Below are 18,772 nucleotides of genomic sequence, written 5' to 3'. Positions count from 1 at the left end.
GCGGAAGATCCTGTACGTGTGACCCTACCCTTAGTATAGATAAGTGCATTCCTCTTCTATTATCTCTGTTAACACATTCTATTATCTCTGTCACCCCTGCACACTCCTCTATCACCCCTGCACACTCCTCTATCACCCCTGCACACTCCTCTGTCACCCCTCCACACTCCTGTCACCCTCCACACTCCTCTGTCACCCATGTACTCTCCTCTGTCACCCCTGCACACTCCTCTGTCACCCCTGCACACTCCTCTGTCACCCATGTACTCTCCTCTGTCACCCATGTACTCTCCTCTGTCACCCCTGCACACTCCTCTGTCACCCCTGCACACTCCTCTATCACCCCTGCACACTCCTCTGTCACCCCTGCACACTCCTCTGTCACCCCTCCACACTCCTCTGTCACCCCTCCACACTCCTCTGTCACCCATGTACTCTCCTCTGTCACCCCTGTACACCTCTCTGTCACACCTGTACACCCCTCTGTCACCCCTGTACACTCCTCAAATAGTGCACATCAAATATGCGGAAGATCCTGTACGTGTGACCCTACCCTTAGTATAGATAAGTGCATTCCTCTTCTATTATCTCTGTTAACACATTCTATTATCTCTGTAACCCCTGCACACTCCTCTGTCACCCCTGTACACTCCTCTGTCACTCCATGCTGAAAACGCCCCCCCTCGGCTTATACTCGAGTGAACTCTCCGCCTGTCAATCCCTTCGGCCTTCGTCATCATCCAGACCCCCCCTTTAGTTTTCTACTCACCTCCCCTCGGTGGGAAGGAAGGGTGAGCTGGTCCGGGCCATCTATGCTGCAGGGACCGTCCGGTGGGGAGGGTTAGTCGTTCCGGGCTGTCCATTTTCACCGGGCCGGCCCCGGCCTAGTGACGTTGCCTTGATGACGACGCACAGAGACGTCCGTGCGCAGCAGACGTCCCTGCGCATGAACATCCCTGTGCGTCGTCGTCAAGGCAACGTCACTAGTCCGGGGCCGGCCCGGAGCGGAGAAGAGGGGCCTCCCGGTGAAAATGGACAGCCCGGAACGACTAACCCTCCCCACCGGACGGTCCCTGCAGCATAGATGGCCCGAACCAGCTCACCCTTCCTTCCCATCAAGGGGAGGTGAGTAGAAAACTAAAGGGGGGTCTGTATGATGATGAAGGCCGCAGTGGTCTTCAACCTGCGGACCTCCAGATGTTTCAAAACTACAACTCCCAGCATGTCCGTACAGCCAATGGGTGTCCGGGTATGCTTGGAGTTGTAGGTTTGCAACATCTGGAAGTCCACAAGTTGAAGACCACTGAGAAGGGATTGACAGGCGGTGATGATGAACGGGGGGATGTCGAAGGGGATGATGATGGGGGGATGAAGACGAGGGGATGATGGCGGGGTGATGATGATGGGGGTGAAAATGACAGGGTGATGATGACTGGGGTGTTAATTACGGGGGTCTGGATGATGACGGGGGTCTGGTTGATGACAGGGGGGGATGATGTATTTCCCACCCTAGGCTTATAGTCGAGTCAATAACTTTTCCTTTGTTTTTGAGGTAAAATTAGGGGCCTCGGCTTATATTCGGGTCGGCTTATACTCGAGTATATACGGGTAAAATATATATATATATATATATATATATATATATATATATTTTATATATCTAATATACGGTATATCACTGCTTTATGTCTGGCTACAAAAGATGTAAGCTGCATTCACACCATGTTTTTGCAATGCGGTTCCTGTATCAGATTTTTGAAAAACTGATTCCTTAAAACCGTACTAAACTGTATCAAAACATGTGTACAGATTTTAACCCGTATACAGTTTGAAAAATTATGTTGCATTTTTTAAGAATAAACTGCATACATTTTAAACTTTTCATTCCATTATGAATAAAGTTTCACTTATTTGATTGAAATTCCAAGAAAAAAAACTGTGCAAAGTAAAAAAAAAAAACTTATGATGCAAACTGGATGGAACTGTACGCACATACGGTTCTCTACGGTTCCCATTGACTCCCATATTTAAAAAAAAAAAAAAAAAAAAAAAACGGATACAGTTTCAATACGGTTTTTCACCCGGACCAAAAACCGTGGTAGGCTACTGTTTTGGGTATGAAAAAAAAAAACCTTACAAGACGCAAAACGGATACAACCGGATGCATCGTTTGCCATACAGTTTTCAATGGAGAGTCAATGCATACGGTTTTCAATACGGTTCCGTACGGTTTTCACATAGAAAACGTATACGGGAACTGTATTGCAAAAACGTGCTGTGAATGCAGCCTTATAAAAAATTTGACGTGTCCATAGTTTTTTTTTTTCCCCTATTGACAGTTTCCTGACAGCTGAAAGTAGCTTTTGGTTCTCAATTGATTTTCAGGTATGGAAAAGGTGTAGTGCAGTGTTCCCAACCAGGGTGCCTCCAGCTGTTGCAAAACTACAACTCCCAGCATGCCCGGACAGCCGAAGGCTGTCCGGGCATGCTGGGAGTTGTAGTTTTGCTACAGCTGGAGGCACCCTGGTTGGGAAACACTGGTGTCGGGAGATATGAGAGCTGCTGCATGCTCTTCCTGTCTGTTCCTCTGTCTGCCAAGATAAGAAGAGCCTGATACGCCCACGATAGGTTGTCTCCATGTGTTCAGTAGACATGACCTGCAGGGCAGGCGGTAAGATCTCTTCCCTAGGGCTGCTGTGTCTGTCATTAGACTTTGAGTTACAGTACAATATACGGTAGGTTCTGTACGTATGCTGCAGTCATGGTACATTTTCTTGGCATATACTCTTGTTTCTTTACTTTTTTACTCTAATACCTTTTTCAGGAGAAAAGCACCAACGTGAACGGTGAAGAGCAGAGCTTCTATGAGAGTTTAGCTGAACTCTTTCCCCCGGTTTATAGCACAAATACAGTTTCTGTGTCTGAATCTGGGAAACTGTCGGTCTTAACCAAGTTATTATTTGCCATAAGGGAGCAAAGTCCCTCTGAAAGGTGAGCACCATGCAGCTTCTTAGCAGATTGATACTTAAAGATTGAAGGAGACTTACCAGAACCTCTAGATCAAAGCCCTTCAGTGTTCATCAAAAGGAACCAGTCATCACTTTAATTCTGCCCGAAACATAGAATGTGTCGGCAGATAAGAACCATTTGGCCCATCTAGTCCACCCAATAATATGAATCCTATCAATAGTCCCTGGCCCTATCTTATATGAAGGATAGTCTTATGCTTATCCCTATCTTATATGAAGAATAGCCTTATACCTATCCCTATCTTATATGAAGAATAGCCTTATACCTATCCCTATCTTATATGAAGGATAGCCTTATGCCCATTCCTATGTTATATGAAGGATAGCCTTATACCTATCTCTATCTTATGAAGGATAGCCTTATGTCTATCCCTATCTTATATGTAGAATAGCCTTATACCTATCTCTATTTAATATGAAGGATAGCCTTATACCCATCCCTATCTTATTTGAAGGATAGACTTATACCTATCCCTATCTTATATGAAGAATAGCCTTATACCTATCTCTATTTAATATGAAGGATAGCCTTATACCCATCCCTATCTTATTTGAAGGATAGACTTATACCTATCCCTATCTTATATGAAGGATAGCTTTATGCCTATCCCAGGCATGCTTAAACTCCTTCAATGTATCTGCAGCGACCACTTCTGCAGGAAGGCTATTCCATGCATCCACTACTCTCTTAATAAAGTAATACTTCCTCATATTACTGCAGAAATCTTTGCCCCTCTAATTTAAAACTATGTCGTCTTGTGGTAGCTTTTCTTCTTTTAAACATGCTCTCCTCCTTTACCGTGTTGATTCTTTTTATATATATAAAGTCTCTATCATATCCCCTCTGTCTCTTCTTTCTTCAATACATGTTAAGGTCCTTTAACCTTTCCTGGTAAGTTTTATCCTGCAATCCATGTACTAGTTTAGTATCTTCTCTGTACTCTCTCTCTAGAGTATCTATATCCTTCTGGAGATACGGCCTCCAGTACTGCGCACAATATTCCAAGTGAGGTCTCACCAGTGTTCTGTACAGCGGCATGAGCACTTCTCTCTTTCTACTGCTTATACCTCTCCCTACACAGCCAAGCATTCTGCTAGCGTTTTCCTGCTGCTCTCTTACATTGTCTTCCTACCTTTAAGTCTTCTGAAATAATGTCCCCTAAATCCCTTTCCTCAGATACCGAGGTCAGGGCTGTGTCAAATATTCTCTATTCTGCCCAAGGGTTTTAAGGCCCCTGTGCATTATAACCATATGGCCCCTGGAATGGGTTAGGGTCTATATATCATAATTCCTATAACCCCAGTAAACACAAGGGTCACTAGTACCCGAATTTAATTCTCACCCCTAAAACTTAACTTTTATTGTGTTCAAAATAATATATAACAGGTGAGTGACAGATATTAAAATCACGGGCCTCACCAATCATCAGGATGGTCCCTGGCGGCTTCTCCCTGTCCCACTCTTTCTTTTTGGTTATTATAGAGTAAGCAATTGACGCTGGCAAAACCTTTGCCTCCCTAATTTAAAACTATATCCTCTTGTAGTATTTGGAAGTGTATTCGTTGGGCAATAGGAAGGTAGTGAAGGGGTCGGCAGAGGAGGAATCTGCAAAGTTGAGGGTGAATTGGTGGGGTTCAAGAGTGCTAGATAGAAGGCCACAGAGGGGGATGTTGGAGTGGCCCAGGCTGCAGATGATAAGGCATGCAATAGCAATTTTTGTTGAGAAAAGGGCAGAAATGTTTTTGAGGTGTTGGCGGCAGGGGGTGGTAAGGGTTTAGTTGTGCGGTCTGAAGAACAGGGCAGAATTAAAGATTCTGATATTCACTGTATGGTGTGACTGTATGAGATTATAAACCTGTAGATTGATGTATTTTTCTGCAGAGTGGTTCTGGTCTCTCACTATACCCAGACCTTGAATATACTACAAGACCTGTGTCGGCAACATGGCTATAAGTGCACCAGGCTGGATGGACAGACGCCGGTCACTCATAGGCAGCAAATCGTGGATGGATTTAACAGCAAATATTCAGCAGACTTCATCTTCCTGCTCAGCTCCAAAGCTGGTGGTGTTGGACTGAACCTGATTGGCGCTTGCCACCTCATTCTATATGACATCGACTGGAATCCGGCCAATGACATACAGGTTAGCACAAGAACCTGGTGTTCTAATGGGTTCACACTGTTTAATGCAGTGGTCTCAAACTGTGGCCCTCCAGATGTTGCAAAACTTCAACTCCCAGCATGCCCAGACAGCCGTTGGCTGTCCGGGCATGCTGGGAGTTGAAGTTTTGCAACATCTGGAGGGCCACAGTTTGAGACCACTGGTTTAGTGCCTTTTCCCCCCTCATACCCCATAGTTTTAACGTTTTAGATATCGGAGCATCATCATCAGGGGGTGCTCTTTATCCTACTGATGATGCTCATGTGCAGCAAAACACGTTGAGGAATACTGTAGATTCTGCTGGTTTTTGAGTGCGTTCACACGGCCGTCTGTCCCCGTTTTTTTTTTTTATACCTGTTTCGGTTCCGTTCTGTCTGGCAGGCTGTAAACGGATTAAAAACGGTTTAAAAAAAAAAGATACCATTCATGTCTATGGGATTTTTTTTTACAATCCGTTCACATCCGTTTGTACCGTCTGCACTCATATCCGTTTTTTTTGACGGCAGAAAAAACGGCACATGCAGTATTCTTTCTTCCGTCAAAAAAAAAAACTGAAGTAAAATAGGATACAGTAAATTTAACACTGAAGTCTATGGAAAATAGATGAGCCTTTAATGTCATCCGTTTGCATCCGTTTTTTTGATCAGTTTTTTACTTCTGAGAATGCTCAGAACAAAAAAAATTATAATTTTTTTTTGGTTTATTAACGGAACCATAACGGATAGAAACGGATAACATCCGTTTGCATCCGTTATTGTCCGTTTTTATTTTTTGACTGGAGAAGAACGGGACGGGTCTAGACAGCCGTGTGAACGCAGCCTTAAAGGGGTAATCAGGCCCCAAGACATCTTATCCCCTATCCAAAGTATAGAGCATAAGATGTCTGATTGCGGGGGTCCCGCCGCTGGGGACCCCCCACAATCTAGAATTGAGGGGGCGGGGCGTGACATCACACGGGGGCGGAGTCATGACGTCACAATACTCCGTCCCCGTGGTCGGGAGGCATAACACTGAGAGCCTTCAGGGCTTCCTGAAGTGCTTACAGGCGGGTGCTGCATGCTAGATTGCGGGGGTCCCCAGCGGCGGGACTCCCACGATCAGACATCTTATCTCCTATCCTTTGGATAGGGGATAAGATGTCTTGGGGCCGGAGTACCCCTTTAAGCTAAGTGTTTATAAATCTAGGGGTGATCTATTAAATTATCATAATCTTCTGATACATACACTGGGGTACCGGGTTCTTAACTCTTGTGTGGATCACAAATGTCATATGTTTTCTCTTATAAATTGGATAATAAAATGTATTTTTTAAGGGTGGGTTACTATTCTCTATACAAAGGATAGGTGTCTGATAGCTGGGGGTCTTACCACTGGGACCCCGGCGATCTCCTGCACAGCACCCTGGCAGTCCCCAGGAAGGGGCCGTGCCGCCCCCCGCACGAAGTATCAGGTGACATGCTCCCTCCATGTAGTTCTTTGGAGGAGCCAGAGATACAGCATTCGGCTCCCTTCCTGGAGCCTGTCAGGGGGCCGTGCAGGAGATCGCAGGTGGTCCCAGCGGTCGGACCCCCCACGTTCAGACACTTAGTTTTTCTGCACCGAAGTATTCCTTTAAATAGGGGTTCTTGACCACAAAGTGTTGGGGTTTAGTTATGATCACTAATCTGTGTTTACAGGGCTCAAGTCCTACAGGAATGCGTGAGAACTGAGTTCCTGCACTTTTTTTCACAGCAGGAACACTGTTGCCATTAGCAATAGTCCTTCAGGACCAGCTTTTGAGTGTAATTCTTGGATGAGTTCCCTCACTTTTTTCCTCAGGACCTGACCCCTGGGTGTTTACCATATGATAATCTTATAATCCACTTGGACTCAAGTAACGTTTACACTCGTTTGATCAGTATTTCCAAGCTAAACGTTCATGCAGGGGGTCGGTGCTGGAGCCGTTCGCATTATGCAAAAGATAGGGTCACTGTGTTCTCTCCAAAGAAAAGCAGTCCTGAATGGCAAATCTACAGTGATACAGGAATAAAGGATGAATCATTTTGTAATTCTGTATATTAGATCTGTGTGTTCATATGGAGTTTGGCCAGTAGATGTCACTGTTCTCCTAGCTTAATGAATTGTGAGTTCATCCTTTATTCACCTATATTTGCCGGTTTCCATTCGGCCTATGTTGACTTTAATGACATTGAATGACATGTTAAGAGACGCTCTGTGCATACTGGGAGTTGTAGTTTTGCAACAGCTGGAGGCATACCTGTTGGGAAATACTTATGTACAGAGATAGAAAACTCTTCTAGGTCTTTTCACGTGGCCAAGTATAGGACCTAGAAGAGATTTCTATCTCTATACAGCCAAAGGCTGTCCAGGCAACAGCTGGAGACACCCTGAATGGGAAACACTGCTATACAGAGATGCAATTCTAAGGTAAATGTGATTGTGAATAAATATTGAAATGAGCTTTTTTTCTGTTTTAGGCAATGGCTCGTGTGTGGAGAGATGGTCAGACGCGTACTGTGCATATATACAGACTCCTGACCACAGGTTAACATTTAACATAGTAACTAACAGTGAGCACTGCCTTCTTGTCTTTCCAGATATACATATCCCATATGGCTCCACTGTAGATACACATTCATCTCTGACTCTGTTGGATTGTGACTGTATCATAGGTCCCATGTTACCGTAGTCTTTTTTGTGGCCCAGTACTGTTACACAAACTTTGCAGCACTGCATATGGAAAGAGGTCACTGTGCAGTTGATCTTTGTTCTCTTTTTTTTTATGCAATACAGGAATTTAGGTCAATTCCTGTATTGTATTCTAATTGTTACACATCCACACCGTTTATCTGGTGTAGGATTCTATTGTGGCACTTGTAGTCCGCTGCAGGCATCCTCCATTGTATGCATTTTTATACTGGGGATCACTCCTAGCAACGGACTACAAGGGCAGGATCTGCTCCCCCAGTATAAATGCACAACCGCATCTGGGGTTGAGCACCTCCAGCCATTTGAGACCACTTCTCTGTTGTTGTTTTCTCTTTTTTATGTCATTTTTATCATTTGGATAATATATATATATATATATATATATATATATATATATATATATATAAAATTATTTTTTTTTTTGTTAAAGAGGTACTCGGGAGGAGAAAAAAAAAAAAACGTTTTCAAATCAACTGTTGCCAGAAAGTTATACAGATTTGTAAATTACTTCTATTTAAAAATCTTAATCCTTCCAGTACTTTTCAGCTGCTGGATGCTCCAGAGGAAGTTGTGTAGTGCTTTCCAGTCTAACCACAGTGCTCTCGGCTGCCACCTCTGTCCGTGTCAGGAACTGTGCAGAGCAGGAGCAAATTCCCATAGTAAACCTTTCCTGCTCTGCACAGTCCCTTACACAGACAGAAGTGGCAGCAGAGAGCACTGTGGTCAGACTGGAAAGAACTACACAACTTCCTCGGGAGCATACAGCAGCTAAGTACTGGAAGGATTAAGATTTTTATATAGAAGTAATTTACAAATCTGTATAACTTTCTGGCACCAGTAGATTTGAAAACCTTTCTTTCTCCTCCAGAGTTCCCCTCCAAAGAGCTTCATATAGGACGGCTGCTGTTTGTGCAGGGGCAGATGTGTAACTAAAGATGGACATAGGTGGCCCCGGTAATGGAGTCTTATAATCGTACTGAACTGTTCTGTATTTCTTTGTATCACTCAAAGAAATATTGAAATCATATAAGTTTTTTGAGCTCTTTATATGACAAATAAACAAGGATCTCTTCTTCCATGAATATACTTATAGGTTAGACCTGTAAATTCCTCAGCTTTATTGCAGTTATCTTATATAAATCGGTCGTTTCTTAGGCCGAGGGTTGGGCGTTCAGTAACAGCACAGTACTTCATTGATTATATCACACAAGCCGTGTACAGACATTGCTACCATTCAGGCCCTGTTACCACTGTATAATTTTCCTATTCCAGATGGGCAAGCCATTTAGACACAAATCAAATTCATTCAGAATTTCCCCCCCAAAAAATGTCTTAACAGTGGTCCCTCAACATATGATGGTAATCCGTTCCAAATGGACCATCGTTTGTTGAAACCATCGTATGTTGAGGGATCCGTGCAATGTAAAGTATAGGACAGTGGTCTACAACCTGCGGACCTCCAGATGTTGCAAAACTACAACACCCAGCATGCCCGGACAGCCAACGGCTGTCCGGGCATGCTGGGAGTTGTAGTTTTGCAACATCTGGAGGTCCGCAGGTTGAAGACCACTGGTATAGGATGTTGTACTCACCTGTCCCCGCCGCTCCGGACCATCACCACTGCCCTGGATGTCGCCTTCCATCGCTGTCGCCACGTCCCCGGGGTGTCCCCGACACTCCGGCAAGGCCTCTGCTTCCCCGGCATCCTCGCTCTCCGTCGCCGCCATCACGTCGCTACGCACGCCGCTCCTATTGGATGACGGGACGGCGTGCGCAGCGACGTGATGACGATGATGGAGAGCGCCGATGATGCAGGGGATCCCGAAGAGGACGCGCCGGAGCCCCGAGGACAGGTAAGTGATCGTCAGCGGACCACAAGGGGCACCATAAACGGCTATCCGGTGGCAGCTGAAGCAGTCTGCGCTGCCGGATAGCCGTTTATGCGATGGCCCCGACATACAAAAGCATCGGATGTTGATGCTGCCTTCAACATGCGATGGAGTCTGAGAGGCCATCGCATGTTGAAATTATTGTGTTGAGGTCGTAGGTCGGGTGGGGGTCAATGTATTTGTCAAATTCCAAAACTTTTGAAATTCTCTCCGACCAATCTCTCAAAATGTCATTCTGGTTATCCAGATTGGCTTTCCCTTCTGGGGGTCCCAAGTGGGATTGATCCCAAGCTCTGATGTTCTGGTGCCCTAGTAGGGCTATGGACAGTGGTTATCCCGGGATCTTATACATTTACTAACTGGGTAAATGATATTGTATTGGTATGAAATGATCCTGCAGATATTTTGTATACACTCACGTTATCAGCGCTAATGCTCACTGTTATTTGCTGAATTCCATGTCCATTGTCAGCTTGACTGGGTAGATAGCTGAACCTCTGACCTTGAGTATTGACATTGTGTTTCAGGTACTATAGAGGAAAAGATCTACCAGAGACAGATCAGCAAGCAAGGTCTTTCCGGGGCGGTTGTTGATTTAGCCAAAAAATCGGAGCATATTCGATTTTCGGTGGATGAACTTAGAGATCTCTTTACCTTGCATGAAGATTCCGACTGTGTCACCCACGAGCTGCTAGAATGTGACTGTACACAAACAAAGAGCTTGACAGGTAATCCCAGCATCACTAAGACTTTATGTATTCTGCCTTTGTAGAGGACTGTGATGACATAAAACAACCCCCCCCCCCCAAAAAAAATAAAAATAAAAAACTTTCCCTATTGATCTGTGCTGATGCTCCCACCCAGTACTGACAATTCTTCACAAACACTAGAGCAGTGTTTCCCAACCAGGGTGCCCCCAGGTGTTGCAAAACTACAACTCCCAGCATGCCTGGACAGCCTTCGGCTGTCCAGGCATGTTGGGAGTTGTAGTTTTGCAACATCTGGAGGCACCCTGGTTGGGAAACACTGCACTAGAGAATGAGTTGACTCTCAAGTATATGCATATAGTCAGGAAAACATTCACTGACATATACTGAGCACTGACAGTCAGGTGGGCGGACAATATGACCGAGGCCGGTCGTCATTTATAGGCTGATGTCATATCTCTAGGATTTGCTAACACTTCCTGATCAGTGGGAGTTTGACTACATGGACCCCCACGGATCACAGAATGAAGAGAATAGACCCAGCAAAGGTTACAAACGTTGGTCCCCATTTTTGTGATATTACCTAACATTCCAAGATGGAAATACTCCACAAGGGTACTTTTAGGCTAGGTTCACGCTAGGGATCAACCGATTATCGGTTTGGCCGATATCATTGGCCGATATTCCCTATTTTTTAAGTTATCGGTATCGGCAAATACCTTGCCGATAATGCAGGCGCTTTAAATCAATGAACTGCAGCGGCTTTTGCCGCGGGTCCAGTGACCGCCGCCGCCACCCGCTTCTCTCCCCCTGCCTGTCTTGAGTCCAACCACTGCCGCTGCCCGATCCTCCTGCCTATCCTCTGGCCAGCTGCCCCATTGCCTCCCCCATCCCCGGTGTTATAATTACCTGTTCCCAGGGTCCGTGCTACTTCTGGCTCCTGCGGCGTCGTGCACTGTTGCTGTGTTGTTGCTGTGCGCTGTTGCTGTGCGCTGTTGCTGTGCGCTGTTGCTGTGCGCTGTTGCTGGGCGCTGTTGCTGGGCGCTGTTGCTGGGCGCTGTTGCTGGGCGCTGTTGCTGGGCGCTGTTGCTGGGCGCTGTTGCTGGGCGCTGTTGCTGGGCGCTGTTGCTGGGCGCTGTTGCTGGGCGCTGTTGCTGGGCGCTGCTGCTGTGCGCTGCTGCTGTGCGCTGCTGCTGTGCGCTGCTGCTGTGCGCTGCTGCTTTGCGCTGTTGCTGTGCGCTGTTGCTTTGCGCTGTTGCTGTGCGCTGCGCAATGTCGAGTGACGTCCTCAACGCGATGTCAACGTCAGTGCGCACAGTGACAAGGACTATCTGATGCTGAAACCTTTCTTGGAACATGTTAAAAAAATAAAATAAAATCCGCATCTTACAGGAAAGGCACTTGGTTTGACGTGTTTGGTGGTTGAGGGTAACCTTGAAACGCGTTGTCCTTGTGCGTTTCCTGTACGATGCTGAATATCTGTTTTAACATGTTCCAATAAAAGATTATTTTAAAGAGGTTCTCCACCATAAGGTGACCTTAGCACTTACCTGCCAGACAGTAATAGACATGCTTCGGAAGGGTCCGTGCTTTATTTTGGCACCAAATGGCTGCGTTGTGAGTCCACTATAACGCTGATGTGTTTTCACTCCAACTATAAGTCCCAGGATCCCTTGTTTGTAAGTGTGAGGTCAGTTTTCTCCCTCCCACACATCAGCCACCCCACCCATTGAAGCACACTTGAGCTATGCATGCTGTTCATGAAACTACAATTCCCTTCAGTCCTGTGGAGAATGATCTCCCTCCCTCCCAGCAGTCGCTCCAGGACACAGCAACCTGGGAAAAACCTGAGACGACAGTGATTTTGTATTCTGCTAAAAATAAACCTCAGGGCAAAGATCACATAAGAATTGCAAGACCATCCATCACACACAGGTACAGACACTATATTCTGAACTACACGAACTTATAGCCCCTGTAGCATAGTCACATAAAACAAATCCCAGAATACCCCTTTAAGGACTATCTATCGCTGGAACCTATTTTCTTTGGCATTGACTTCAATTGGTCCAAAGTAAATTGCAAATCCATCCAAATTACAGATTTGCTGCAATCCTGTTAGAGTCAGTGAGTAGCATCGTCAGCGGGCTATGTACATGAGAATACATTCGCAAATTCCTTATCTGCTGCAGATTTCATGCTGTTAAATCACTACAAATAGTTATATACAAAAGCAAATCCACAGCAGATAGGCCACGTGTAAATGTTTCCTAAACAGCTGTCACACCCCCTCCCATAGGCTTGCATTGAGGGGGCGGACATCGCATGGGGGCGGAGCCGTGATGTCATAACGCTCCGGCCCCGTGATCGACAGTAATCAGACCCGGAGCGAACACGCTTCGGGGACTGATGGTAACGGGGTGCTGTGTGCAAGATCACGGGGGTCCCCAGCGGCGGGACCCCCGCGATCAGGCATCTTATCCCCTATCCTTTGGATAGGGGATAAGATTTCTAAGCGCCGGAGTACCCCTTTAATTTATAAAGGTCTGGACAGCCTTTTTGAAGCCGTGCAACTTTTTAATACACTTTTCATTACTCACCATATGACTGCCTGCTGTCAGTGAATGGAAACATATTTGTGTCCTGTCTTGAATTCTTGTCCTGATCAAGTTCTGCTGACAAAGCTCTGATATATTATAACAGTGCTTTCCAAACTGTGGACCTCCAGCTGTTGCAAACTACTACAACTCCCAGCATGCCTGGACAGGACAGCTGGTGCGTGTCTGGCCAAACTGAGAGTTGCAGTTTTGCATCATCTGGAGGGCCACAGTCTGGAGACTACTGCACTAGGAGAAGCTGGACAGAGCAATAACCTGAAACTCTACGGCCCCAATGCAACATTTTCAACAGCCCCTTTAATAACATTGTACCATTAACCTTCTTAGCGGTTATCCTGAGCGTGACTCGGGGTTAATTTTCCCTGCCAGGAGCGGTAACCCCAAGTCACGCTCGGGGTAGAATTGCAGAGTTGCCGGCTGGGCTGCACGATATATCACAAATGCAATCGCATCGAGATTTTTGCGATATAGCGATACGGCCCCCGGGAAAACATGTGATTATCTGCTCGTGTCGGCTCCTGTAGCAGGGGACAGTCAGAGCAGGTAAAGACAAATACTAAAAGTCAGTGTTTCTCAACCAGGGGGCCTCCAGATGTTGCAAAACTACAACTCTAAGCATGCCCGAACAGCCAAAGGCTGTCCGGGCATGCTGGGAGTAGTAGTTTCACAAGAGCTGGAGGCCCCTGCTAGAAAAACACTGAGCTAAGTGTAAAAGGCCACCGGGAGGAAAATAAAAAAACCTTTTGCTCACTTAGTCCCGGTCCCTGAAGATGCCGTTCCACTCCGTGTGCTCCGGTCCCTGCTCACTTATTTATTCATCTTACAGAACCTTTCCCTTTTCAGCCAATCACAGGCCGCAGTGGTGTAAAGCCTGTGATTGGCTGAAGGGGAAAGGACTTGTTCTGCAGCAAATACACTAGGGTTGAAATCTGCCCGGCAAACCCAGTGTATACTGCTGCAGGACAAGAGGGGGGGGGTATGTGACAGGGGGGATGAATGTAAAGGGGGGGGGGTATGTGACAGGGGGGAGGGGAATGTGACAAGGGGGGCATGTGATAGGGGGGAGAGGAATGTGACAAGGAGGGGGGGGGGAATGTGACAAGGGGGGATGTGACAGGGGGGAGGGGAATGTGACATGGAGGGGGGGGAATGTGACAGGGGGGAGGGGAATGTGACATGGAGGGGGGGGAATGTGACAAGACGGAGATGTGACGAGGGGGAGGGGAATGTGACAAGGGGGAATGTGACAAGGGGGAGGAGAATGTGATAAGGGGGGGGAGAATGTGACAGGGGGGAGATGTGAAATTTCAATGCAAAAAATTGTACCGCTTTTGGTAAATTTTTCCACACATAATCATACCGCCAGGGAGGTTAACAACTCTTATGCGGTAAAAGAAATATCGGGCCCCTCATTCAACAGGGCCCGAGTGTGACTGTTACCTCCGCACAGCCAGACATGATCAGCACAGGATTTTAGCCTCGAAATGTACACAAGACTATTTCCATTCATTAACTGCTATCAGAGATATTGAATATGGTAAAAAATGGAAACCAAGTATATTCTAAGGTTAAAGGGGGTTATCCAGGAAAAATTTTTATATATAGATCAACTGGCTCCAGAAAGTTAAACAGATTTGTAAATGACTTCTATTAAAAAATCTTAATCCTTTCAGCACTTATGAGCTTCTGAAGTTAAGGTTGTCCTTGTCTAAGTCCTCTCTGATGACACCTGTCTCAGGAACCGCCCAGTTTAGAAACAAATCCCCATAGCAAACCTCTTCTACTCTGTGCAGTTCCCGAGACAAGCAGAGATGTCAGTAGAGAGCACTGTTGCCAGACAGAAAACAACAACTCCACTTCAGCAGCTGATAATTATTGGAAGGATTAAGACTTTTTTAATAGAAGTAATGTACAAATCTGTTTAACTTTCTGGAGCCAGTATATATATATATATATATATATATATATAAATAAAGTTTTTCCCTTTAAATGAAACTTGATGCAGTGATCAAACTTGTATTTAGATAAACCCCTTATACCTGGCGTGTGAGTATGATGGATCTATGAGAATACATTACCAGACCCAGCATTGACTCCATTATCAGCCGGCTACGTTCTCATCCTCACTATAGTCTTCACACTTCTTGTTTTCATTTCAGATGATACCACGGAAAATCATTTTAAGCCCAGGGGCAGTCACCAAGGCAAGAAGGCAGAAAAGAACATTTCCATGTCCGAACTGATGCAGTGGAAACACTTTTCCATGCTGCAGGATTCCGATGACCCCTTTCTCCGGCCGGGCAGAGAATACATGTCCTTTGTTTTCCAGAACATGACAAACAGCTAACAGGTGATAAGTATGTGCCCCCTGTGTGAGCACTCTATAGAGCAGTGGTCTTCAACCTGCGGACCTCCAGATGTTGCAAAACTACAACTCCCAGCATGCCCGGACAGCCAACGGCTGTCCGGGCATGCTGGGAGTTGTAGTTTTGCAACATCTGGAGGTCCGCAGGTTGAAGACCACTGCTGTAGAGGAAGATGCTTGTTGCATACATTACAGACTCTTGTTCTCAAGGAGTAAATGAGGTTAGATCTTAGGGAATATGGTCGCAGATTGTTAACATGAAGCACGAAATATGTTGCTTCTCACAGCTGATGGTTTTTTACAGTTGTTACCGGCCTTAAAGGGGTACTCCGCCCCTAGACATCTTATCCCCTATCAAAGGATAGGGGATCACATGTCTGATCGCGGGGCTCCCGCCGCTGGGGACCCCGCGATCTCCGTTACGGCACCACAGACGTCCGGTGCCGGATCCGTGTCGGATGACTGGCGATGCAGGGCGGAGGCTGGTGACGTCACAGTCATGCCCGCCCCCAATGCAAGTTTATGGGAGGGGGCGTGACGGCCGTCACGCCCCCTCCCATAGACTTGCATTGAGGGGGCGCGGTCGTGACGTCACAAGCCTTCGGCGCTGCACCCGACGCTCTAAACGAACGCCGGGTGCTGCAGGGAGATCGCGGGGGTCCCCTGCGATCAGACAGCTTATCCCCTATCCTTTGGATGGGGGATAAGAAGTCTAGGGGCGGAGTAGCCCTTTAAACGGGTACACCAGTGGAAAACTTTTATTTATTTTTTAAATCAACTGGTGCCAGAAAGTTAAACAGATTTGTAAATTACTTCTATTTAAAAAAAAAATCTTAATCCTTCCAGTATTTATTAGCTGCTGAATACTACAGAGGAAATTCTTTTCTTTTTGTGAACACAGAGCTCTCTGCTGACATCACGAGCACAGTGCTCTCTGCTGACATCTCTGTCCATTTTAAGAACTGTCCAGAGTAGGAGAAAATCCCCATAGCAAACATATGCTGCTCTGGACAGTTCCTAAAATGGACAGAGGTGTCAGCAGAGAGCACTGTGGCCATGATGTCAGCAGAGAGCTCTGTGTTCACAAAAAGAAAATAATTTCCTCTGTAGTATTCAGCAGCTTATAAGTACTGGAAGGATTAAGATTTTTTTTTTAATAGAAGTAATTTACAAATCTGTTTAACTTTCTGGCATCAGTTGATTAAAAAAAAAAAAAAAAAAAGTTTTCCAACGGAGTACCCCTTTAAGCAATAATCCTAACCTGAATTTAAAAAACAAAACATAATTGATTTCTTTCAGAAACAGTGCCACTCTTCTCCTCCGGTTGTGTGTGGTATTGCAGCTCAGTTTCATTAAAGTAAATAGAGGAAAGTTGTAATTCCACACACAACCTTAGGCCAGGAGCGGTGCTGTTTTTGGAAAAAAAAGACAGCAATGTATTTCTACTCCTGGATCACCCCTTTAAAGTCTGTAGGAGTTACCCCAGCTGCACTACTTGACCCAGCTACAGCAATTCATCCTCATGATGCAGCCAATGTAGAATGTGAAGTATGGATACTGACCATCTGCGTTCAGAGGACCACCCCTCTAGAAGTCAGTAATGCAATTTTGTGTGATTGTTCTAAAGAGTTAAATTGTATATTTTATGACGTGAGAGGTATAAAATGTATTGTTTTTTTTTTTTAGGGTTATTCCCTTCTTGTTAAGTGATGGCGTATTGGTAGGTCCACTATCTGGGAACTTTTCTAATCCTAAGAATAAAGAGGCCACATTGCTGGTGTAGTGCTGTGTCCCCTTTTACTCTCCTTGATCCAGTTAAAGGGGTTATCCAGGAAAAAAAAATTTTTTATATATCAACTGGCTCCAGAAAGTGAAACAGATTTGTAAATTACTTCTATTAAAAAATCTTAATCCTTTCAGTGCTTATGAGCTGCTGAAGTTGAGTTGTTCTTTTCTGTCTAAGTCCTCTCTGATGTCACGTGTCTCGGGAACCGCCCAGGTTAGAAGCAAATCCCCATAGCAAACCTCTTCTACTCTGTGCAGTTCCCGAGACAAGCAGAGATGTCAGCAGAGAGCACTGTTACCAGACAGAAAAGAACAACTCAACTTCAGCAGCTGATAATTATTGAAAGGATTAAGATTTTTTAATAGAAGTAATTTACAAATCTGTTTAACTTTCTGGAGCCAGTTGATAGAGATATATATATATATATATATATATATATATATTTATAAAAAGTTTTTTTCCTGGAATACCCCTTTAAGTGTAGCTGTTCTATTCACTTAAACAGGGCCACACTGTAATTCCTTGAACAACCAGAGACCAGGGTGGCGCTGTACAAGAGAGAAACTATTAAGAGGATTGATGAGTGTCCCACAGGGCAGACTCCGGTCGGGAAACACGGCCTTGATATTACGCTATCACTTTATAAGATGGCGTGTTAAATATTAGTAATGCTTTTCAATAGAATATGTTTATATGTGTATATGAAACATTTTTTAATAAAAGCAATGTTATTCATTTTTGTGTTTTTATTTTTTTTATTTTAATTTTTTTTTGATTGCTCATATTTTGGCACAAACAATTTATTTGGCCTATATAAAAACCTTTTTATGTTTCTGTAATAATACCGGTCTGGACACATAGAAAAGGCCAAACTGTATGCCAGTAAATCATTATGGTGATTTTTAATGCTGACCTTATGTAATTGTAGATTCACCAATGGAGGTGTGGTAGGACAGGGTTATAGGGACCGAAAATTTAAACAGAACCCTGCAAGGTCGCACTACCTGTTGGTACAGACTAATAATGCGGGTGATGCTGAATACACTTTTCTGTTGCAGAATTGCAGTTGCAGATTTTGCTACCGTGGAAATCAATGGGCAGAAAATCTGCAGCAAAATATACAGGTGTGAACATACCCTAAGGATTGAGGACCAGCTGCCAGTCACCTGAGGCTACTAATATTTCCTTACCTTTTAATGCAGCACATATTGGGGGAGATTTATCACAACCTGTCCAAAGGAAAAGTTGTCCATAGCAACCAATCAGATTTCTTCTTTCATTTTTAACAAGGCCTCTGCAAAATAAAAGAAGCGATCTGATTGGTTGCTATGGGCAACTGGGCAACTTTTCCTTTGCACAGGTTTTGATAAATCTCCCCAATGTGCATAGGAATGGGACAAATAGGAGGATAATTTGCCTTTCTGAGCAGAGCTGCAGTGTAGAGCAAGGGGAATGGTTTAGCAGCAGCCGCTGCTCGGAAATGCTATTTATGAAGGCAGCGCATAGA

General features: G+C 45.1%; 1 protein-coding gene across 3 annotated transcripts in view; it reads left to right on the top strand.

Moving 5' to 3' along the window:
* Positions 1-17,977, top strand: part of RAD54B (RAD54 homolog B) — a 78,662-nt gene extending 60,685 nt beyond the window's left edge. The window contains exons 11-16 of one of the 3 annotated variants that reach the window (XM_056522504.1): positions 2,825-2,991; positions 4,912-5,173; positions 7,669-7,735; positions 10,317-10,517; positions 15,274-15,464; positions 17,771-17,977. In XM_056522504.1, coding sequence (XP_056378479.1) covers positions 2,825-2,991; positions 4,912-5,173; positions 7,669-7,735; positions 10,317-10,517; positions 15,274-15,461 — 885 coding nt within the window. In that variant the 3' untranslated portion in view covers positions 15,462-15,464; positions 17,771-17,977. Of the gene's footprint in view, positions 1-2,824; positions 2,992-4,911; positions 5,174-7,668; positions 7,736-10,316; positions 10,518-15,273; positions 15,533-17,165; positions 17,346-17,770 lie in introns of those variants that run through there. The other 2 variants (XM_056522505.1, XM_056522503.1) reach the window with 2 other exon arrangements.
* Positions 17,978-18,772: the final 795 nt, after the last annotated feature.

The sequence above is a fragment of the Hyla sarda genome, chromosome 5 (genome assembly GCF_029499605.1).
Source record: "Hyla sarda isolate aHylSar1 chromosome 5, aHylSar1.hap1, whole genome shotgun sequence".
Taxonomy (NCBI): domain Eukaryota; kingdom Metazoa; phylum Chordata; class Amphibia; order Anura; family Hylidae; genus Hyla; species Hyla sarda.
This window is presented reverse-complemented; position numbering and strand designations above follow the sequence as displayed.